Source organism: Pleurodeles waltl, chromosome 2_2 (assembly GCF_031143425.1).
Source record: "Pleurodeles waltl isolate 20211129_DDA chromosome 2_2, aPleWal1.hap1.20221129, whole genome shotgun sequence".
Taxonomy (NCBI): Eukaryota; Metazoa; Chordata; class Amphibia; order Caudata; family Salamandridae; genus Pleurodeles; species Pleurodeles waltl.
Window position 1 is genome coordinate 1,122,494,898 of NC_090439.1, and position 24,869 is coordinate 1,122,519,766.

At 45.8% G+C, this 24,869-nt stretch overlaps 1 protein-coding gene across 23 annotated transcripts in view; it reads right to left on the reverse strand.

Annotated features, from left to right (window-relative positions):
• Positions 1 to 24,869, reverse strand: part of SCRIB (scribble planar cell polarity protein) — a 551,765-nt gene that overhangs the window by 329,650 nt on the left and 197,246 nt on the right. For all 23 annotated transcript variants that reach the window (XR_011201023.1, XM_069220949.1, XM_069220942.1 and 20 more), the window contains exons 4-6: positions 20,284 to 20,373; positions 16,901 to 16,957; positions 5,241 to 5,304 (exon numbers count right to left, since the gene is read on the reverse strand). Coding sequence is in view for 22 of the 23 variants with exons in the window: in XM_069220949.1 (XP_069077050.1) it covers positions 5,241 to 5,304; positions 16,901 to 16,957; positions 20,284 to 20,373 (211 nt within the window). In the remaining variant the exon portion in view is untranslated. The remainder of the gene's footprint in view (positions 1 to 5,240; positions 5,305 to 16,900; positions 16,958 to 20,283; positions 20,374 to 24,869) is intronic.

Genomic DNA, 24,869 nt, shown 5'->3' on the forward strand with positions numbered 1-24,869 from the left:
CCACTACAAATTACCAGTACGTATTACCAGTACAAAGTACCAGAAGGCATACCGGTACAAACTGTGTACAAGCATCAGTAACTTAAGTTCTGTCCAAGGTTACGTAGGTGCCCGCACCGGCTGAGAACGAAGAGGGCAGAGCCAAACAAAAGCAAGATGGCAGGTGAAAGGGTAGTAAGAAATTAAGGGAAACACGCCTATGTTAGTCAGAACGAACATTACCAAAGCTAACTTCTTGTTCTAATGCATATCTGCAGATTCCCTATAGGAACTCATCTGAAAGCAACAGAAGAGTATCGTTGAGGATGCATCATAACTTGCAACAAGAAGGATCGCAGGACCACTATCAAATTGGGACTGTTCCACTCATCTGAAACTAGACAGTAATGTTTGGCAAATGGGGGACCAAGGTTCAAGTGGCGGAATTTTCTACTGTGCCCTAGCTGAATAACTATGGAAACGTCCCCGCGGAGGTTTGCCATTACAGGACTACAAATATAAGATGAATAGACAAGTATGTAGGAAGCTGGCTCTCAATGTGATATAAGTAAGACATCTACAAATACACACAATGGTCAACATAAATGGGATGCACGACTCACGAAAGAGACCCACACCAATTTATAAAAATAGCAAGTATCTTAAAAAATGTTTAGGCATCAATCAAAAATCGTTCAAGTAAGTACTTTTTTTAAATATAAATTCTTCTTACTTTAAAAAGTGGGCACTTAAAGCAATTTGAGTTCTGCAATGTTAGCCTATGGAAGGAAGAGCAAGTTCTGCAAACCGGTATAGTACAATGACTTACAGGACTAATCTCTAGGAGTTAAGGTGGGTCTGGGCCTCCTGAGAGCAGAAGGCTCTCACTCTAGGAGGTCAGAGCAGTGTCTCTGGTGGCAGGAACCAGTCAGCAAGCACACCAGAGGCTGGTAGTTTTTCAGGGGGCACCTCTAAGGTGCCCTCTGGGTGCGTGTATTGATAAATACATCCCTGGCATCAGTGTGGGTTTGTCAATACGAGATGTTTGATACCAAACATCCCTATTTTTAGTGGAGCCACCATGTAGCGGGGGAAATCGTATTAATCCGTGTCCAGCACATGTATTTAAAATGGCTCCACTGCACACGTACTATGTCTAAGAATCAACAAAGACATAGCAGGGGCATATCTGCTGTTGTAGATATGCCCACACATGTAACATAATGCACCCTGCCTTGAGCCTGTAAGGCTTGCTGTAGGAGTGACTAACAAATATTACAGGCAGTGTGTTTTAGGGGACATGGCACACAGTGTGTGCCATGTTGTGTTTTCACTTTTGGGAGCACCTTGTCACACAGCCTGCAATGGCAGTCTGCATGAGGTTGGTGTTGGATCCCTTAGAGTGGCACAAGCTGTGCTGCCGCTCTTGGAGCCCTCTTCAGGACCCATGCCGTAGGTACCAGGGGTACCATTTACTAGGGACTTACAGAGGTGCTAAGGGGCCTGGGCACTAGGGCATCAAGTGACCAGGTGTTTTGTTTTGGGAAAGAAACACTTGCAACCTGGTTAGGAGGAACCCAGTTCACTTCAGTCAAAGTTGCACCACATACCAAGCAAAAAGTGGAGGGGTACTGCAACCAGAACCCAGCTTCGTTCACAGCCCTACCCTCCTAGTCCTGTAATATCAAATCTGTTGGGACATTTGCACAAGGTCTCAGTCCCACCTGATAGGTCCGCCATAAGTTCGGCAACAGGTGGCATAATGGTCAGCTCTTTTCCCTGCAGGTAAGAAAAGGATTTGGCCTTTGTTATCTCTAAGATGCACTGGCTCGATACCTTCAGTACTGGCATTGTAAACAGCATTGAGGTCCCTGCAAGAGGCATCATTTGACACAGAGATAAGCAGTGCACAGAAGTTAGCTTTGATGGTTCTCAGGGGCAGGTCGAGTGAAACCCAGGCCACAAAAATCATCCAAAGTTAAAGTGTATGGCACCATGACAACCAGGCCCCCAGCAGAAGATATGACCAACACTGTCTTCATGGAGGCCTCAATGCCTGTCACAGTGGAACTTACAGTGGGAAACTTAAGTGAAGTCAACTATTCCAAGACGGGTAACGATTCAGAAAATTATGTACCCTCCTTTGAGCAATTTATTTTCTTACCATGACGTCACAGCGGACCTAATATGCTCTTTTTAAGCTTAAGCTCTTTAAGCCAATCAACTGCATGAACAAGACAGGGTGTGCGTCCTTCCTCTGAAGGGGATCTGGATCTCCTCTCCATGGATTCCTCTCTCACACCATTAGCCTGCCCTCTCTTCAGGTACATTATTGGGCACAGGTTGCACAACTTCATGTCAATATGAGGTGAGTTTACACAATATTTCCATGGGCGCCCACCATTTGCCTATGACCTATAGCCAGAGAGCATGTACCGTCAAGCATGATTGCCTTTCTGCATTATCAGACAGTATTACAATGCTGACTATGTTTCATGTATTAGGATTGTGTACATCTAATTCATATATTCCCATAAGGTACAGAGAGTGTCAGTTTAGGACTTAGTTTCATATACGGATATTTGTAGCTAGAACTGTGAGAATTTCCATGACATTCTTTCACACACTCAGTAAGTAATCACAAGGACACTTTCTCACAATAGCCCAGTGAAACAGTATAACTACAGCATGTTCAGCCTTCTGAGAGAGATGGTCATCATGGGATCCAGGAAGGTTGTCTCTCCACTGCCAAGAAAACAAGCTTAGTTCTCAGACAGAGCCTGACTTCCCAAGCACACAGGAGCCTGTCTGGACACAAACAGATGGCAGACTTATCCGTGCTAATTCTAATTATCGAAAAATCAGTACAAAAGGGAGTTATGGAACAAACATACTATCCCTGTCATAATATTTACAGTTGCCGCATTCTATATGCACAGTAATTCTGATACCTGCCACTATAATATTGCATATGCTCTATCCTGGCTTGGCTTCTAAAAAAAATCCCGAATTATACCAGTTCAGGTGTCTTGAGTGTGCACTCTTTAGGGGAAAGTTGGCACGAACCAATGCTACAGGCCCCATTAATACAGTTTATACGTAACTTCCTGGAGTTACAAAGCAGCTTCTGACTCCAATGGAGGCTGTTAGCAGCAGTGATATGCAAGGACCCAAAGGTGTTCGACATCCAATCTAATGCCTGGGAAATGCAGGGAAGAGGGTTACTCCTCAGAAATTAAGAGAAGAAGGTGTAGTCTCACAATATCAACTTTCAAATACTGACATACAACAAGCGCCACTTCAAGATATCGAACTTCACAATGTTGTCAAGGTTTGGTAAACAGTAAATCTACAATCTCTTCAGAATGTTTAACCTATCAATACTGTGCAACTCGACCTCTTGTAGTCTTGGTTGTTGCAGGTGGGTATTTTGGTGTTTGATACTTGGATATACATCCAAACAGAATGTGTCCAAGAAATCCTGGAGAACGTGACCTGCTCCACTGCATTCCAACCTCACCACAGACTTCTGAAAGGTATTTCAACTCATACTGCTCTGGGATGTACTTCAAGGGATTTTTGTTGGGAACCACGCAAAACCGTGATGCTGCCTACCTTGAAAATGTGTAACTGCACTAGTTTACGCCATGATTCTGGATGAAAAAACCTTCTGATGGGGTCCCATTGTAAGGTGTTATTCATCATGGATGTTTGTAAAGTCCATGAACAAGGACAAGTCCAAGAACAAGGGAAATCATAAAACAAGGTTCAATAAATCAGGTTGATCCAAGAAGTGAGAACCAAAGTGGCTATTAAAACAGCCTAGCAGGGATGTTTGCAGCCATGACATTGTGGCAACAAAATCAAGTTATAACGACCATGGTGACAACGTGTGGGGGACAAATGGTGTAACTCCTAACAGAATTAACATGATTAAAAGTTGAAAAACAGGGAAACGTTATTACAACTGCTTGGTCGTGATTGTCAAAGAACAAATTGATCCTTTTCATTAACTCTTGCTCAGTATGAAACTCACACAGACTCCACAGCTTAGAATTATCTCCAGGACGGAGACAGTACCTCTTCGAAAGTTCTGCATACAAACTCCGATCCCACTTATGGTCTAGAGTATGAAATCGATCTTAGGGTTGGAGGTATTCGAAGGAGAGAAGAATGAAGGCAACATGACCATGAGATGCGAAAGTCTGAAATTACTTTAAAGCAAAATGAAGGACAAACGCTTGCTGGGCATGAGCTTAATAGCTCAGCAAACCACAGAGATAGTTCCACAAGAAGAAAACTTGAAACTTTACCTCGCTTTTGGCTGAAATAACCGGTTCAAGAAGAAAATGTTTAACAACTTCAATAACAGAGGACACGATCAAAAAGAATCACCTGGAGTTCCCCATTAGAAGCCTCAGTGCAAGATTAAGATTCCACTTTAATGTGATTTAAAATGTGAATGGGACGGTATTGGCAATCTAATCATAAAAAATAATACTACTTACAACTGAACAAATTACCTTCACTCGAGAGAACAGAGGAAGGCAGGGACTGCTGCAAATAATTTTTGGCAGTACCCACGTAATCAGGGACAAAGCGAACCATAAAATCACAGGCATCCCCACTCCCCCCACACTTTCCTTCTTCAGGATGCACCAATGTGATAATACCTTCCAGTGCCAAGAAAAAGACTGTGTGGATGGATGTCCGCTAAGACCACACTGAGCAAAAATGAAGTTGGTAAAAAGTAGCTCTATATTAGTCCTCCTGCAAAGTGCCTAAGTGTACCTAACTATCGTGCATGATAAGCCAGATACCTGTAGGGACAGGCTATTACTTCTAGAGGTAAGACATTTTTCCCAAGGAATCAATATGCTTTAAATGTTTGTTAGAGGGATCCACAGGAGAATGCTAAGGAGACTGTTTTCATCATCAAACTCCCAGGTCTGTTGTGGGCATGGGTATGTTTGGTCAGGAAACGCTGGCCGGTGTCTAATCGCTGCCTTCTCTGTACAGCAAACGCAGAGTGGGGTTCCCCCAATATCAGACAGCATCGAGGATGGTCTCATTAAATGTCAGCAGAGCTTCAGATGACTTACTTGAAAGCAGGAATCCATGAAAAGAGGTTAGACTTTTCACCTGAACAAACAGCAATTCTGCTGTTTTTCTTTATTTTTAATAAATTCCCAAAGCACAAACTGTGTTCTGTAGGGAAGCGCAACTTTCTAGAGAGGTGAGTCAGAAGCATGACCTCTTACCAGGACTTCCAGGTCGTTGCTGCCAAGGTCCAGCTGCTCCAACTTGACAAGGAATGAAAGAGAACTGAATGTTGCCACGCAGTCAGACAAGAGACACACGGAGGGGGAAGGGAAGAGGAAAAAGAAGAATAAAATAGAGATAAGAAAAGGTTGGGAAGAAGAAGAAAAAATGATTTTAAATCAAGCAGTTTGCATGAGAAAACATTTTAATCTGATTAACGTAATGACCCATTATGGAATCAACCTCTGCATGCCACTTACTGCATAACAAACTATGTAGGTATCTTATAAATACTGTGGTTAGTTAGGAAAAATCACATTAGCCTACACAGGTTCAAATAGATCAACTTATACCCCAAATGTAGCCTAAGTACAACCTCGCCTACTAAGCAACCAGTCCAAGACAAACAAGTAGCAGTAGGATAAACCCAGAAAGAACCACACACATGCCTGAGAAGACCCAGGCACCCAGCAAGCTAAGTTACCAAGGAACCTAAAGGAAAGCATGGCCTTCCCAATACCCATATCTACTACACGGTCAGGTACAGGGATAATACACCCACTACAGAACCAGAAAGTAGCACAACGAAAGACCAACTTACTGTTTCTTAGAATAATCATCCTTAATAAAATCTTGTCTACTACAGAACCAGCTAAAGCAACATTTCAGCCAAGGAAACATCACTCAATAATGAGCTTGAACCAGGCTAATATTATCCACTGAAGAACCAATCCAATAGTATGGTAATCCACTCCCTGATCAGCCCAAACTGAACATCACACACCCGGAGGTCAACCCAAGATAAAAATTGTACACTGTGGCATCCAGTAGAAAGGGACCACCTACCCACTGCCAGCTCCAACCCAAGGGTCTACAGTCCACAGAGGGATCCAGCCCAATGGGACCTGCGTTCACTGCAGGTTTGAGTACAAGGAGATCCCTGCTCACTGAGATGGGCACAGTTTTAACACACATTATTAAACTATTGCACAGTGTCTATCTGTGCCAAGAGCTTCCTCCAAAACATTCAAGTTTCTAAGTGAATGGAGAAGACGGCATGGATAATCAGCATGTAGAGTCTTTTCTTTTTTAACTGGCATTTCCTAGTAGAGACTTTCAGAAAAATAAAATCAAGAATCCCTGCCTGAATGTGAGAAAGCAGTCCCAGGAACAGAGCCTGGCCAGTTCCACAGCCCCTCCTGTAAGGACTGAGCAGGCTTTCCCTCTGTTCACAGCAGAGGTGGTTTAGAAGTTACATTTCGTCCCCCCTAACCCCCAAATATCTCAAGCATATGAGGGGAGACCTGTGCATCAACAGACTATGATAGGCAAAGACATGCTTGAGACCTTCCTATTTAAACAGTGTCACAGTGAACCTGCCTTCTATGGGGATCTGGCTCAGCTAGACAGCTTCATTCACTCAGAAAGGTCAAAAAGACACGATCAGATTCTGAAGATTTCACTCTGGTAAGCAGGGGAGCCTGTGGCCAGGACCCAGAGCTCTGGCAGTATAGGGAGAAATTTCATTTTAGAAAGCCCATGGAATAATGTCTCTTGTAACTGTTGTAGCAAGTTGGGAAAACGGCTGAAAAGCTCAGAGGGTGGGGAAAGGCTGGGGCCCTACACTACTGAGGTTGCATCATATCTTGGAGCTCCTACCACCTGGAAACTGGAGCACCACCGGAATTGGAATGAACAAGACAGAGAAAGCATATTATTACCCGCTGGAGTATGGAGGGTATTGCCTATTTTCATTTATGGCCAGCTCTAGAAGAGCATCTGAAAGGGTCAGGAAAGATGCCCTATGGTAGTCGGCTGGACATCCTGCATCCTGTGCAAGAAAGGAAACACTGCTGGACTTGGAAAAGATCAGAGGGATAAGGGCCCACTTTCCGTGTCGGCTTGTGAGAAAGACTCATTTTTGTCCCTTTCGAATCTAGGGCAGAAAGTTCTGAAGAGTCAGACCTGTTGGAATCTTGTATCCTCAAGGACAGAAAAGGCAAAGAAGGCCTCTGTGGAAGGACCTGCTGACCAGTTGGAAGTGGACTGAGCTGTGCTGCAGCACAGCCTGTAGTGATCCGTTGAGCCTGTCATCTGTGCCCTGATAGCTCTTTTTAAAAGTCTGAGGGCATATTTAATGCGACCTGGAAGCCGAGGGACAGAAGAATGTGTTCACTGGGGAATCAGCAGCCAGGCACCTTCTTGTACCTCTCCTCCCCTTCCAGAAGAGTGGACGTACAGGAGAGTAAAGGTCTGCCTGAGTGCCAGCTCTGTCCTCCTCCTGCAGACTACGTGAGGGCACTAGCGGACTGCTATGTTGGCAGACGTCTTTAGTTTTGGAGGAACAGTGCCGTTCTGTAGGTAATGCACAGAGGCAACCTTTTACATCCAGACAGTCCTCATTTGCTTTTTGGTACACTTCTAAAACATATACATCCAGAATGTCCTATCCAGATTTTGTCTTTTTAATACTGTTTTAATCTTTACATTTTTTTCTTCCGATAAAATTGGTGGTGGAATTTTACTGATTGGTTTCTACCTTGGTTGGTTGTAGGAGACTTGACTCTTTCACTTGCATACTTGAGGAAAAGACTACAGCTTTATGCCATTGTTACTGGGGTAAGCCCAGGTTTTCTCAATGAATCAGTCTTTTACCGTTCTCAGTCATACAGTCTTCTATCAAAGTAGGTCATACACTACTACTGCTGTCGGAGCATCCGCCCAAAAACACTAGTACAATTTCTTCCATTCCCGTTGGTCTCGGCTTCACTGTGAGTGATCATCATGCACAGGCATATTGCGTTGTGCAGTTCCCACAGCAATTAGATGTCAAAGCGTGTGATTATTTTTGTAATAACCAGTGTCCTGTATTATTGAGGAGCTAAGATTGGAACGGCTGAACTGTGTTTCCACAAAGACTGCTGATGCAGTACAAGCTCCATCTTTACTTGGAAAAGGATTTTGGTAAATCTGAAGCACTACTTAGCTGGAAATCGCCTTTAAAGAAATGTATACATTCACAGTAAATGTAGCTCAAAAAATGTACCATTTTCCAATGTCCGATTTTAACAAAGCCTTGCCTGTAATTAGTTGTAGGAACAGTGGATTAGAGTAGGTTATACCTGGAAACAAACAAAGCATGTTTTAATAAAGTGCCTTTGCTGTACTATTGTGCTGCACTATTTTGTCCACTGACGCATTTATGACCGTTGTACCCCCAACACCCTGTAAAAGAGTCAGCGGATTAGTTGTGCCACCCTAATGAGCTGAGTTTTCACACACTATGGGACAGCTTTTTCTCCTTTAGATCACTCATGCAGCACCCTAAGCCAGAGGACGCAATCCGTATATGCAAGCATAAACATGTTTCTATATTAGCAAAGCTGGACAGCAAGGGAGCACTGCTCAATGAGTAGGGAACCGATTCCTAAATGTTTATGGAAGAAGAACATAATGGTGGCGAGCCAAATGGATGAGGGCTACTACTTAGGTTGAAGGTACCAGGCCAAACAGGCAGTTTTAAAAGAAACAATGGACAAGCCGCAGTTTTTCAGCTTTTTCTAAAAGTGCAGGAGCAGCAATGCAAGCTTGATGAGCAGCCGGATGAATTGAGGAGGCTTTCTAGGGTGGGTGACTCAGTTTTTGAAGCATGTAGGTTCCAAGAAGTTCTTGTAACACTTATTACATAACCTTAAGCAAACATGTAAAAGGCAGCATCTCGTACGACTGAGACCTCCATGTATTTTCATGCACAGTTTGACACCCACTTTTTCAAGCCAGAAATGTAGCACGGGCCATGGCGGATAAGTTAATTTCGAAAGGTTCTTTTAAAAGCAGGTTTCAAAGGCTTTTTGACTCTTGGTAGCCTAGAAAGGGGCATTGAGTGAAGATTCTTGCCATTCCAGAATTCTGCCCCTGACTCTGGACAGATCAACTGGGGTGTACAAACCAGTATGATGCTTGCTGAATTAGCTGGTGTAGCCGGTGGGCAACCACACATTGCTTGCCTATGTCTTCAATGTAAAGAATTGTACATATGATCCTTTGCCCACCTCATGAGGTTCAGGCATAGTCTTTTCGCTTTTGTTTGAACCCTTTAAAGTTTCTGGATTTCTTTTCTGCATGTTCCTGCATAGATCACATCAGTTAACCTACTTCGTTAGGATCAAAAGATCTGGTAAGTTTGTTCCACTGTTTTGTACTAAGGAGTAGCACTTCTCATTATCATGAGGTGAAATTTAGGGATCTACAGCATGGTTATGTTCTGTGAGGGAAAAAAAGAACTAGAACTAGGCTGAACCAATGCCTCAAGTTTGATGCTTTAAGGTACGGAGGATCTTGTGACCAGTTTTTGAGGCAGTATGAAAGGGAATGTTTCAGAAAGCTGGGCTACCTGCCATCATAATAGAAAACAAGGCGCACGCCTTGTGTTGATCCACACTCGTGGTGTGATCTTGGTGGTTTATTCCTTCAGCTCCTAATCCAGCCAATACGTGTTTCATCTTGGATGCAACCCAATGACTTCATCAGGACTGTGATTAATACACATATGCAATAATGTAAAGTCAATTCCAATTATTTCCATCACTACCATATCCCAGTCCATCTCCAGTGTACCTAAGGTGGAAACCAGAGTAATACGTAAAGTGCTACCATAAAACCCAAAGATTTATATCAATGAGCTAGACACACTCATCTACCAACATTGTGTCAGCGAAACACATTATTATACTCACAACTAGAACACAGTGATTTTATATCAATCGCAACCCCTTAGTATAGGTGGTATATGTCCAATATTTTTTTTACAAGAATTAAATCCATCACAATCTGCATGCACACACGTGGAGACGATAATTTCTTAAACACCAATATGTGTTATCCTAATACCCCGGGCAACAACCAAACCCAACGGACAGCACCTGTGAAGTGGAGTCCTGATATATACTGAGGTTAGAAGATCTCCTGATCACTGTTTTTCATCTCACCCAAATCACTTGTTCGAGCTGCCAAATATAATGTAATACTTTAATGGATATACACTGTATGGTAATCTACTGCGGTTGGAAATGGTGGTTAGGCGGAATGTATTCCAAAATCTCCTATTTTAGCTCAAATACGATATATTGAAATGAGCTTACCTACTAGTGACCACTGCTGTCCGTATAACCCACTCCTTTGAATCTCATTTCCCTGCGAGTTTGGGTAATTGTTCTTATAAAGATAGCCACGCCAAGTCTCAATACTCAATAGATCCTCTGTTATCAATAATAACCACCCCTATATATTACGGGAACGTGCACTTCCTCTAGATATTATCAATGTGTCCCAATAATGAAAGCAGACACATTCTAGTTAATCTTCAAATTACCCTAAAATTAACCCTTTCCTAATATCAGGAACGAGGTTCAATTCCTTCTTCTGTATCTGTCAACCTATATGTACAGAACCAAAGTTATGTAGATGGAATCCCCCACAGTATAAATGATTAATTTGCTCTGTTGCCAACATTCTTGTGAATCCTGCAGATCCAGTGGGGCTCTATGTGCCAAGCTGTCACTTGTCAGTTTGAACTCCCACCTCCATCCTTACCTAACCCCATGGTCCATTTTAATCATAAACAGCCCATGTATTTGTTGTTCGTTCGACATGTGTGTGTATTTCGTTGTACAATAATTACATTACATTAGACAACTGCTACAGAGAGCCTGAGAGAAAGGGTTGCTATAACACTTCCTATATAAATACTGAAACTCCATGCCATCTTACCTGCTTTCTAAATTAGTTTTTTTTACTATTGCAAGGCTTGCCTCTCAGAGGATAACTGTTGGAAATGGCCCTTTCTGCAGGGCTATCCCCAACCCTTTTGCTTATCTCCTCCTATTTTTCTGACCCTCTTTTTGTTGGCTTTAGGACTCTAGGCACATTACCACAGCTAATCAGTGATAAAGTACATGTGCTGTCTCCCCTAAAACATGGTATGTTTGGCTTACACCTGTTTGGCATATTTAAATAACCTGTAAGTCACTTACTAAGTGGTAAACCCATAAACCCAGGGCCTGTACATTAAATGCTACTAGTGTGCCTGTAGCGCTAATTGACCCACCCACTGAAGTAGCCTTTCAAACCGGTCTCAGGCCTGCCACTACAGTACCTGCATGTGCAGTTTACTGCCACTCTGACTTGGCATTTCAAACTAATTACCAAGACCTAAACTCTCCTTTCTAAGTCACTCTTCGGTAGGTCCTAGGTAGCCCTATGGGCGGGGTGCTTTGTATGTAAAAGGTAGGACATGTACTTTAATGTTTTACATGTCCTAGTGATGACAAGCAGCCTATTTCATTTTTCACTACTGTGAGGGCTGCTCCTCTCATAAGTTAGCATTGAGAATTCTCATTTTTAAGTGGTAATTTATGACCTGAAAAGAGTAGCATGGGCATGTTTGGAATGGTAGTGAGAAATCCTGCTTACTGGTGTAGCTGAATTTTACATTACTATTTTAGAAACGCCACTTTTAGAAAGTGGGCATTTCTCTGTGCTTATAACTAGTGTTTTGCAGCCTGACTCCAATCCACATCTAGGGCAAACTGACAGACAACTTTGTGCCTACTTTCCAGACAGCCACAACAAAGGATGGGGCTGGGTGCGACAGGAAAGTTATCTGCATACCGATAAGTCTTCCTGGACTGGGAGAGGTCATTCACACCTTAAATGTCAATAGGTTGTGTACTGCCCTAACACAAAGGGCTGATTTACTACCTACTGATGTCTAGAGCCTGGGCTGGGTTGAAAAGGGTTGTGTTACACTTGAAAGGGTTCCTTTAAAGTCACCCCTTAATCAAAGAATGTTTTGAGTAGAAGTACAGGGGATCTGACCACATGTTTTCAGAGCACTTTTGGAACTGGGAATGAACACCTGTCAGGACTGCTGTAGTGCTCGAATGACTCAACTGGACTGCTCTTCTGCTGTTGCCCTGCTGCCTACTACTTGTTGGGTGGCCTAAAGTACTCACTGGATTGCTTTTCTTCTTGCTGCCCTGTGGCCAGCTGCTCCCTCACAGTGGTCTCAACAGGCCCTACTAGGCTACCAGGAGAGACCACCATATGAACCACATGCTTTGTTGTGTGCTGATCTGTCCACCTGTTGGGCTGCTGGAGTGATTGCCACCCTGCCACACTTATGCTGGCCTGGCTGCCCCCTTGTGCCCACTCAGTGTTCTCTCGGAGCATGGTGGCCTGCCCTGTGCTTTTAAAAACGAGTGCATTGAGAAGTGCTGTTTATGGCTCCCTGCCTCCTTCTCTTAAAACTAGTGAGTGGTGAGCCCTTCATTTTTACTCTCAAAGCATGAGGAGAGCTTTACCATTTTAATAGCATGTGGCAAGCGCTGCTTGGCTGCTCCCTAGTTTGCCGTTTGCAGCGTGTGCCGAACTATTCGCCTCCGGAGCCTGCAGCCTGTATTTGCATCCAGCGCTGGAAGAAGCGCTCTCACCAGGTGTTCCAGAGAGCAAGGCGAGTGCTCCGGACGATTTCAGGAGAGTGGCGTGTGATACCACTATGGACCATGCTGTTACACCCCCCCGTGGAGGGGACAATGACGTGCAACATGGGGGAGCAAAGTATTGGTCTGCTGCATTCCTCCCCCCCCCCCCCCCCCCCCCCCAGTCGGGCCTCTGGTCAGGCACCTGTGCCGCAACTGGCATGGAGAGCCGGCCCAACACTGCACTACAGAAGAGAGTTGTGTTGAAAGCTACCTGCGGCCTTGAAGCACCCTATGGGTCGCGGATGGAGTCCCGCCTGTCAGCGCATCCTCCCGAGCAAATCTGCTGAGCGCGGTGACGCTTCCCTCGTGATGCTTGGGCTCAAACAAGGTAAGCCCCATTAGGAATAGCCTTCCTGCTTGAGGATACCTCACTCCTATACTGAAACTAGTAGGCACAGCTGGTGTCCGGGTGCCCGAACTTGTTAATTCAACCAAGTCCCCTTGAGTACATACCTTGGAGTTATGGGATCTGTACCGAGGTCTCCGCGCACAGCAGAATACTGCTAGGAACTTGCTCTTAAGAAAATGGTGAATTACCACCTTCCATACAGTAGGCATGCAGGGGCTCCTGCAGCATACACTTATCATTACTTATCCACTTATGGGGAATAATTGGTGATTCGAGCATTTAGGGTGATACCTTGGGGTCTATGTGTGTCATAAACAGGGACACTGGAATTATGAGGTTGTGCAGCCGCAGCGATTTTCACATAGTTATTGTCTTGCAGGACTTGTCACATAATCCATCATTGGCTACATAATCTGCAGATTTTAACCCAAAACAATTTGTTTCTAGCTCAAGCGGTTCAAATGTTACTAAAAATGAAGTAACACGTGTTGTTGCATGGTGGAAGGCCCTTCGCAAGGCTGGACTGGTCACCTTTCTGTTGCTTATTGTTCTATTTGGGCATTAAATTGGTACAAATGAAGTGCAACAAAGGCCCAGACAGTGTTAACAAGTTTTAAATTGACTAGATAATAAAGAAATACTATACAAAAATGTGCCGCATAACTTGCCTTTTCTTGACGCATAATTTACTCATAATTTGACCTTCTTTTGCAGAGGCCCTGGTCATAACCAACTTGCTGCATGTTATGCCCTGACTACTGCTAAGGTATGTTATTTTGTATCTTTTAAAAGTCCGAGATAACAAATACTCCTTCAGTATTTACATAATGTGCACAATATTTACAATTCATGTAATTTTGCCAGATGGGCGATCCGCTTGCATTGCTTGGTATTGCCTAATGTATAACTTATGGCCTTTGCATTATCAGGATACTGAGTCTACTACAGTAATTGCATTTTGTGTATCGCCTAGTAAGGTTTACGTCATTCTGGACCTATGATACTTACAACAGGGAAACACATTTTTAAATAAGCACATGGGGAGTCTCTTTTGTGGTCCATTTATTGTGTCACTGGTGTGAGTGTGTTGGGCAAATGCTTTACACCAGTGGTTCCCAACCTGTGGTCCGGGGACCCCTGGGGATCCACAAAGCCTTCTGAGGGGGTCCGCGAAAGCCTAGAAAAAAAATAATATTAACAAATATTGACAAATTAGGTCCCCAGCTTCCAGTAATGACTCAGGCGGGGGCCCCCAGATTCCAATGATGATTCAGTGGGGGGCCCTGGGTTCCATTAATGTTAAAGTGGGGGTCCACAGAAATCAAAAGGTTGGGAACCACTGCTTTACACATTGCCTCTGGGAATAAGCCTGACTACTCTGTGCCAAGCTACCAGGGGGTGAGCACAGGTTATTTTTGATGTGTAACTTACTTGCCCTGACTCGAGAGGTGGGTTCTGCCTGGCCTAGATGCATACCCTAGTTAACCTATTGCAAGTGATAACTTTCAATCGGGGACCTCTGTAATGGTAAAGTCAGATTTTAAGTCACAATTTTGAAAATGCCACTTTTAGAAAGTTGTCATTTTCTTGTCCCAACCATTTGGTGCCTGCAGCCTCGGTCACATGACTCGTTTTAGCTGGCAGTTGGTCTTTGAGTATTCCTCCCAGACAGGGGGAATAGGTGTTGGCAGGATGAGCCATCTCTGACTTGATAAGGCAGAGGAACTGTCATCTACCACTTGCACATCACAAAGCCTCTGTCTGAGCATACTAACAAAGGTTTTGACACTAGTCATTTGTGCCCCCAGACAACCTGTGGCTAGAGCAGGGAGGCAGGAAATTACAAATTCCTTTGGGGGTGCAAAATTCCAGAACCTTCTAGTCAAAGGTGGCACCAGGTATAAATACTGGACTCCCACACCCAACTCTTTAGCACACCTCTGAACCTGTGGAGGACTCAGAAGAACTGTTGTGCTGCTCAGCAAGAAGAACTGCTACTCTGTACAATCTGCTGCTGGAGTGAGGAGGACAGGCCTGCATCTTCAAACCAGGACCACCAGCGTGACTCCAAGAGCTAGTTGGCTGGCCTCCTGATTGGAGCCTCAGGGACAAAAAAGGTTCTAACCACCCTGAACCCAGCATTGGGACACTGTGTGATGTGAATCTTGCACCATAGGTGGTTCTAGGCCAGCACCCTTGGAAGTGGGCCTGAAGGTGCTCTGCCGGCACAGATGTGGTCTCTTAGGCAGAACCGACGCAGCGTGGCACATCTCCTCACAGCCCCACACTGGAACAGTGAGACGCATCCCAGAGGCAGGACTCCAGATGGAAAGCCTCAATCAACGGCATCCTGAACGACGATAAAGGACCTCACATTGCAAGCCCCATTGATGGCTCAATTGGAACCGCCACTGCACGGCGGAGGGCCTCGCACAGCCACCCACAGCTCATCAGAACTACAGCTGTACAAAGCATCCTCAATGCAGGAACTTGCAACACTCAGCAACCGAGATTTGAGGTACATTGTTCGGCAGGCCTAATTTAGTCCCTGTACCCCGCCCTGCGCTCCATCGTGGTGGGTCTGAACTTGTGACTTTGTCCCGGTCCAGCACAACCAGATAACCACAGTTGGCGCTTTGTGCATTAAGCACTATTTTCACTTAAATCATTTAAAATTGGATATCTCCGGTTCTAGTCACTGGATTTTTGTTGTTGTGAATTTAAAAAATGGATTACATTTTACTGTTTCTAAAATGGTGAGGGATATTTCTTGTATTGTGTTTTCACTTTAATAGTGTTTGAAGTGCTGCATAAATAATTTACAGATTGCCTCTAAGCTAAGCCAGACCACTTTTGTGTCAAGCTACCAAAGAGTTGAGCACAGGTTAATTTGGGGTTTGCTTGTGTTTCACCATGACAAGAATTGTGGTTGCTGTTTGAGTGCCACTCCTCGACCGGTTACCCAAATTCTCTACAGTAATCTACAGATTTAAACCCTGAAAAAATTCACAGAAGTGCATGCTAAAATCCAGTAAGTCTGAAAATAAGTAACTGCAAAATCACACAGGAAGCCAAAATCTGACAACTAGAGTGATATGCTTAAACATAGGGGCTCACTTTTACTCTGAGCTGACCTTACAGAGCCTCCTTGCCTTCAGTTAATGTTCCACGGAGTAGTTGGCCCTTACTTCATTGCTCTCATCTGCAAGAAGCGGAAGCATTAAATTACTACCTCTCGTTTCTGCAGGTGCTAGAAACAACTCATCTACAAGGAGAATTTTTCGAAGGAATCCCTTGGTGTCTGGGAGCCATGAACGGTGCCCATCAAAGAAATCTCAAAGTGTAATTCAGCTTTAGAGGAAAGCGCTTATCATACATGGGGACATACTGAAGGGGCAAGAGACGAGACATCCACAGGTTGAACCTGCAGATCTCCCTCCACTTTATCAATGGTGGTCCCCTTTGAATTGATATTTCATTGTAAATGTTTTTAATATCTGAGCACAAATGCAATATGAAGTATTGTGAAGGCAGGGCATTACAGTAAAGATGAATCCACTGGTTGGAGGACTGATGAACATTTGTTGTTCAATAGGATAAGATAGTAGATTGTAAAATACCAACAAACATCAAGAATAAAGGTGTCACGGTCCATGACAAATACGACTGCATGCAGGACTGATTAAATAGTATTTCAATATAGCTTTGATAAAGGTGCATTCTGATGTTAATCCATCAGGAATGGACATGCAAGTCCCCAAGTACTCACGCTGGAAGCAGCTTCAGAAGGTTCTCCCGCAGCTCCAGGGTCACCAGGTTTGCCAGGCTGGAAACGACAGGAGAGGCAGAAGTTATCCAGGCTTTGTTTAGCAACACTCCCAATAAACCAAGACAATACAGACAAAGCAGGCCCAGGCAACCCTCCCCTACAAAGTACTGTCACATGTGTTTCAACAACACCGACACGTTAGGAGAGGGGCCGCAGAGAAATTGGTTCATCGCAAGACTGGTACAAAAGGTACCACCCTCCACCAGCCCACTGTGCACAGCAGCAGCACTGTTTCTAGGGAAAAGGAAGGTCTCTGCCCTAGGAAACAGAGAGACACAGAGGAGATAGGATCACTGATTCAAGAACAGGCACAGGTAAATCAGACAAAAAACTGAGTGGACACAACAAGACAATGAACGCTTGGTAGTCAGGCAGAACTTGTTTTCGACCAAGTTCTCAGTACAAGCTGGAAATATGCAGCCCAAACGTGTCTAGGACTTAAGATGGCCAACACAAGAGCAGGTGCCAGCAATGAGGCAGAGACTACTGCAGAACTTCCCTGCTATGCCAACCGGTACAAACCAACAAACGGCTTGGGTTTGCTTTTTTACATTCATTCTTGAGCACGCAACATGTTCTCAGGTTCCACAGTTCTAGTCTCTACACCAGGAGCCTTTAACTATACTGTGCGATGATAAATGCCCATCCAAGGCTTATACTAATCAAACTGGCCTGGGGCTGGAGGCTGTTTCTTTTTTAAAAGGTCTAAAGTCGGCCATCAGCAATGAGAGCTTTTTCATGCACAGTTGGCGACTACCTAAAGGGGAATGATGCACCATAGGGTGACAAAAGCCACTGACAATAACTGGTCCTTCGGCAAGTAGTCAATCTATGCCTACCAAGAGACGTCACCGACGGGTCAGAAAGCAACACCCGGCCACACTTTTCAGGGCGTTTCAAATTGCTGCCATTTAGACAAAGGTCTTATTTACAGTGATGCAGTAACTGGATTGTAGGGCAACAACTAACAAATCAAGGTTCAGCATCTTTTACGCCTAAGCTGTAGTTGCAAATATTCAGTAAATCTATGGTACTATTCCAGGTTTCCTTTTTATTTGCTGCCGAGCCCCTAAAAAAAAAAAAAAAAAAAAAAAAAGAGTCCACAACAAGGCACAAGATGCGAGTTACTGCATTTCTTGTCAAATGATGTTCTCACATTTTAAATATTGCTGAAATTCAACAGTGAAGCTAGAAGCACACTGGACATTGCAGCTGCATGGAGCTGCAAACTTGACAGTGAAGCTACAAGCACACTGAACATTGCAGCTGGAGGGAGCGCTACACTCAACAGTGAAGCTAGAAGCACACTGGACGTTGCAGCGGGACGGAGCGCTACACAACAGTAAAGCTAGAAGCACACTGGACATTGCAGCGGGATGGAGCACTACACAACAGTAAAGCTAGACGCACACTGGACATTGCAGCGGGATGGAGCACTACACAACAGTAAAGCTAGACGCACACTGGACATTGCAGCGGGATGGAGCACTACACAACAGTAAAGCTAGACGCACACTGGACATTGCAGCGGGATGAGGCGCTACACTCAACAGTAAAGCCAGAAGCACACTGGACATTGCAGCTGGATGGAGCGCTACACTCAGCAGTGAAGCTAGAAGCACACTGGACATTGCAGCTGGATGAGGCGCTACACTCAACAGTAAAGCCAGAAGCACACTGGACATTGCAGCTGGATGGAGCGCTACACTCAGCAGTAAAGCTAGAAGCACACTGGACATTGCAGCGGGATGGAGCGCTACACTCGACAGTGAAGCTAGAAGCACACTGGACATTGCAGCGGGATGGAGCGCTACACTCAGCTAGAAGCACACTGTACATTGCAGCTGGATGTAGCGCTACACTCAACAGTGAAGCCGGAAGCACACTGGACATTGCAGCGGGATGGAGCGCTACACTCGACAGTGAAGCTAGAAGCACACTGGACAATGCAGCGGGATGGAGCGCTACACTCAGCTAGACGCACACTGGGCATTGCAGCGGGATGGAGCACTACACAACAGTAAAGCTAGATGCACACTGGACATTGCAGCAGGATGGAGCGCTACACTCAGCAGTGAAGCCAGAAGCACACTGGACAATACAGCGGGATGGAGCGCTACACTCAACAGTAATGCTAGAAGCACACTGGACGTTGCAGCGGGACGGAGCGCTACACTCAGCTAGACGCACACTGGGCATTGCAGCGGGATGGAGCACTACACAACAGTAAAGCAAGAAGCACACTGGACATTGCAGCGGGATGGAGCGCTACACAACAGTAAAGCCAGACGCACACTGGACATTGCAGCGGGATGGAGCGCTACACTCGACAGTGAAGCCGGAAGCACACGGGACAATGCAGCGGGACGGAGCGCTACACTCAACAGTAAAGCCAGAAGCACACGGGACAATGCAGCGGGATGGAGCGCTACACTCAACAGTAAAGCTAGAAGCACACTGGACGTTGCAGCGGGATGGAGCGCTACACTCAGCTAGACGCACACTGGGCATTGCAGCGGGATGGAGCACTACACAACAGTAATGCTAGACGCACACTGGGCATTACAGCGGGACGGAGCACTACACTCTCAGAAGCTAGAAGCACACTGGACGTTGCAGCGGGATGGAGCGCTACACTCAGCTAGACGCACACTGGACATTGCAGCGGGATGGAGCGATACACTGTGAAGCTAGAAGCACACTGGACATTGCAGCGGGATGGAGCGCTACACTCAGCTAGACGCACACTGGACATTGCAGCGGGATGGAGCGATACACTCTGTGAAGCTAGAAGCACACTGGGCATTGCAGCGGGATGGAGCACTACACTCTGTGAAGCTAGAAGCACACTGGGCATTGCAGCGGGATGGAGCACTACACTCAGTGAAGCTAGAAGCACACTGGACGTTGCAGCGGGACGGAGCGCTACACTCAGCTAGACGCACACTGGGCATTGCAGCGGGATGGAGCACTACACTCAGTGAAGCTAGAAGCACACTGGACGTTGCAGCGGGACGGAGCGCTACACTCAGCTAGACGCACACTGGGCATTGCAGCGGGATGGAGCACTACACTCAGTGAAGCTAGAAGCACACTGGACGTTGCAGCAGGACGGAGCGCTACACTCAACAGTAAAGTCTCCACAGATCCTTCACAGAAGCCCCTATGCACCTTACAAGAGGCAATAGCGGCTGCAGAAAACTGATTCAACGCTGTGACGCCACTAACGCACAGATAAGTCATAGTTTCCTTCATTATAAACCACCAACTGGAAAGGTTCCCTCACTTAGCTTACAGAGCATAGGGGACAGACAGACACTTACTTTCCAATGTCGCTTGGTAAGGCTTGTAGTGAGACGTCGTTAAGTGCAAGGTGCGCCAAGCTACGCAGCTGTGTGAACCCATCCGGCAATCTGCAAACAAAAACAGATAGAAATGAAAACAGTAAACCAGCCAACTACTTCCCAACCAAAGAAGAGATTGTCGAAATGTAATCAGATACTCAGACTCGATGATGTAACTTGTGCTTTTCATTGCTGGGTGTGCTGGAGTAAGACTTGAGTGTCACAGGTAAGTACAGATGATTGGGCATTGTCTCCTACATGAAAGCTTGAAAATTGTGAAGTTAAGCATAGATGGGTCTGTAAAGTGAAGCCACATATGAAATATAAATGAAGGTGAATTTAGATATGTTACCAGACAATTAAAGACCAACAGACCTCTGATTAAAACAAGCATTTGCAATGCACTAGGGTCTCGCATTTCTCCGAGTTACAGCTATTAGCAGTTGTAAACTCCCAACCGGATTTTTCTTTCCACATTGAAAGAAAAAAACGGCGCTGCTACAGTTCACGCGTAGTGAAACGTATCGGCAAAAGTGCAATTATCTACGTAACCGGCAAAAGTGCAATTAACTAGGTAACATCGTCGATGTTATGCAAAGCGCTCGACTTCTGCCCAGCGAGATCGCGCTGCGAACAAAAGATAAAAAGTAGTCCACAAACCGGACGGGAAACAGCGAGCCTCACATGTTTTCAGTACTTGGTCGCTGCACTCGAGGAGGGCTAGCCACCGTAAAAGGCATGACGCATGCGTGCCTTCCACTAATGAAAGCAAGCAGATTTTAAAAGGCAAGCCCACAAACCAATGAAAGACACTGACGTGACATGGACGGGGCTCCGAGCCCTTTTCTAACTCCTAAAGCGTCTTGTAAGCGAAACGCATGCGACGCAAGCTTGACCCTAAAAATCAAATAAGGGACAGCTGAGGAGTCTAGATTCAAAGCACCACCTTATAAACCGATGTCATAGGGTCTTATCAAACACAAACTCAAACAGCACAGATCTCTGTCAAAATGCCAGGGCAATTAATCCTCAGGAGGCTTTTACAACGCAGCTCTCTAAGATCAGTATTCCTTGGTTTGAGGGGTTACCAAAAAATTAAACTCCGCTTCCGGGGCCCAAGGGCAACTATACTGTCTTCGCCCTGGGGTGTTACAATAGGTCAGAGCTGCTGGGTGTCACTACTGGGAAACAACCACTCTCACTGCCTTAAGGTGTGACCTCTAGAGCTGTCATGACACCTCAAGGCAGTGACTAGGAAAAGTTACTAGAACGGGGCAGCGACCACAGATTAAGTAGTCAGTCAGTTTAGTACATTTATTTAAAACCTTTACAAACAGAACAATTCGAAATATACAAGATACAGGATTAAAAACACTGCATATTTAAAACATCAATTATAAATTTAGGCAAGAGGCGATTCAAGTAAGCCGTTATTGAAGATAAAAAAAGCAAAGTGCATTTTCTTGTGTAGACCCCCTAAAAAATACACACCTTCGTCTTCGAATAAACAGCACAATGTGCAAAATTCATCAGGCGGAACCAGAGTGGCACATGAAAAGGACATATTACACGATTGTCTCACTGCCGAACTAACCCACTGCAGGCCAGTCCGAGCAATGACAAGGGAGCGGGGCAAAAAAAATGTTAGAGCGAGGCATAACGTGGAAACACTAAACAGCGCCGCGAGGCAAAGTATGAAACAGGTAGACACATGAGAGCCGTGTGCGATGTGCAAGCAAACAGCAGCAGATATTTCACTGAAGTGCAATATGCAGAGTAGTGTGAGGGCATATGTAGAGCCACCCCGTCAGCAGCATCGTGGCATACAATGATGAAACACAACTGGTCATTTAAATGCAATAAGCAATGCGCAATGACGACAGGCGCCACACAAAAGGCAACAAGTATGGTCCCTAAAGTAAATATAAAATAAAAAAAAAAGTGAACATTACAAATAATATGTAATACGCATTAATGACCAATCAATTGGCATCAGCTGTAGTCCCTAACGTCCTATATGCAAAACGTGCCCACCCGAGCCGTTACTGCACACCCAAACGGGCTGAAAATTTGAGAACAGTGTTGAACATGCAAACAAAAGACAACAGGTATGTTCACGAAAGTGCAATATGCAAGGTGTGCCAAAGGCATGAGTAGCCCCTGCCCGTTAGCAGCAACCTGGCATACAATAATGGAACAACCTGGTCATTTAAACACAATTAGCAACACCTAGTTTAGACTATAGGAGGCCACATAAAGGCATCAAGATCACTAAAGTGCAGTGTGAAAGGTATGCCTACGCCACAACTAGGCCAAGCCGGCTGACAGCATCGTAGGCTCGCAGGGATGGCACGGAGCACATCAAATACGCGCAAACAATAAAACAATGCGCAGGACAGGAGCGGTGGAGGGAAGGTCCAACAGGTTAACTGTGCGGTCGCTGCACCGGGAACGGACTGCCCCATTCACCTATAACCATCCAGAGAACCTCAACAGTTTTAACGCTTAGGAAAGAGAGGATCGGATTCAGAGTAGCAGCTACTGCTGCCGGCGGCCGCGGACTCCCCACGGATGGCAGCACTGCGGGGCCGGGGCACCAGGTGGGAACTAAAGCGCCTATGTCTGCGCCGCGGAGACGCACCGCACATCACAGGAGCCGGAAGATGTGCAGGAGATCCCCGGGCCCGGCCTCAGAGCCACAAGCCTTTCCTTGAGCCTCACAGGTGAGGTGTGGACTCCCCACGGATGGCAGCACTGCGGGGCCGGGGCACCAGGTGGGAACTAAAGCGCCTATGTCTGGGCCTCGGAGACGCACCGCACGTCACGGGAAGCCGGAAGATGTGCAGGAGATCCCTGGGCCCGGCCTCCGTGCCACAAGCCTTTCCTTGAGCCTCACAGGTGAGGTGCGGACTCCCCGACGGATCACAGCGCCGCGAGGCCGGTGCACAAGATGGGAACTAAAGCGCCTATGTCTGGGCCGCGGAGACGCACCGCACGTCACGGGAAGCCGGAAGATGTGCAGGAGATCCCTGGGCCCGGCCTCAGTGCCACAAGCCTTTCCTTGCCCCACAGTCACTGCTGCTCACTGATCAAGGGAAACACTGGCTTCTGGTGCGCAAAGCGGACACATCCAAGAGCCGCGGTGTTTTCTCAACAGCTGAAAACATTGACCTACATTCCGAGAAGACAGACTGCACCGGCGGGCACAAGGAACATACCTTACCACGTAATAAACTAGAAGTAGGCACCGATGGAGTTTGTGTGTCCTGCTTGTCAAAGAGCACACGTGGTTGGGTGGAGACGCACTCAACGGCGGATGGTGACTAATGCCTCTCGTGGCACGACTGATGTTTGGTGGCAAGTGCAGTTCTAGCGAGGGTCACAAGATTTTTTGTTACCTGTACCTATGGAGTCCACTGGCAACACATGAATGGATAAATTGGTCCATTGCCTCACAACAGGGGCCCCTTTCCCTGTGTGCATGTGATCAGCTGACGGCTGAGTTACATGCCTAGGAGTTCATGTGCTATGAGGATGGTATTCTAACTATGGGATGGTTCACCTCAATGATGCATGTGGTTTTATTATTATTATATTTTTTTTTACTATGTGTTTTACTGCAATTATAACATTAGTAATACAGAAAAAACAGAAAAATATTGCAGCACTCTGGACACAAAATACGATTTCCCTTTCCAACCCACTTCCATTTCAGATACCTTAAATGGGCAAGCGCCACCTATGTTGGCCATTACAAGTGGCGTTCTCCACTGGGCGCAAAGCGTTCCCCTATATTCATTCCACTTCCCCCAAACCTGTCCCCATCTGCGGGGGCAGCCCCTGCCTTTGTAGTCTGGTCGTTCCTCTGTCATACACAAGTCCATATCTCTTTCCCAGTCGCCAAGCTGTGGTGCCCGGGGTGCCCTCCAAAGGCGCGCTACGTTCATTTGCCAACCATCAGGCCTAGTGTTAGCCACATCTGAGCCAACCTTGGAAAGTCAGATTCGTCCCAGACATTGAAGAGACACCACTCAGCGGATAACTCTCGATCGCATCTGCATACCTCAGTAAGATGGGCGACCACCGCCTCCCAAAACTGCTGATGACAGGGCAGCTGCATATCATGTGGAAGGATGTCCCACCTTGGCCACACTTCCTCATGCATAAGGCGGATGATGCCCTTCCCATTTTTTCCGAAACTGTGCAATCATAGTAGCTCCTATGTAGCATCTTAAGTTGGACTAAACAACATTTGTACCTTATTGCTACTTCTTGAGGGGAGGCTAGGGCCGCTGGACATCCATCCTCCTCTAGGTTTACAAGACCTTGCTCCCATAGTTCCTGTAACTTGGTCAAGCTATCAGGGCTGTTGCTTATCAGTCTGCGGTGTGTCAATGAGATTGCCTGCCAGGGCACTGGGTCATCTAGTAATCGGTCTTCTAGTGGAGGGGCTTCAGGGAGCTCTGCCCCCCTTGGTAGCACCTTCAATAGTGTGTGACAAATTTGTAGGTAGCGATATGTTTCTCTGGAAGCCAATTGGTACCCTTGCCGCCAAAGGTCACCCA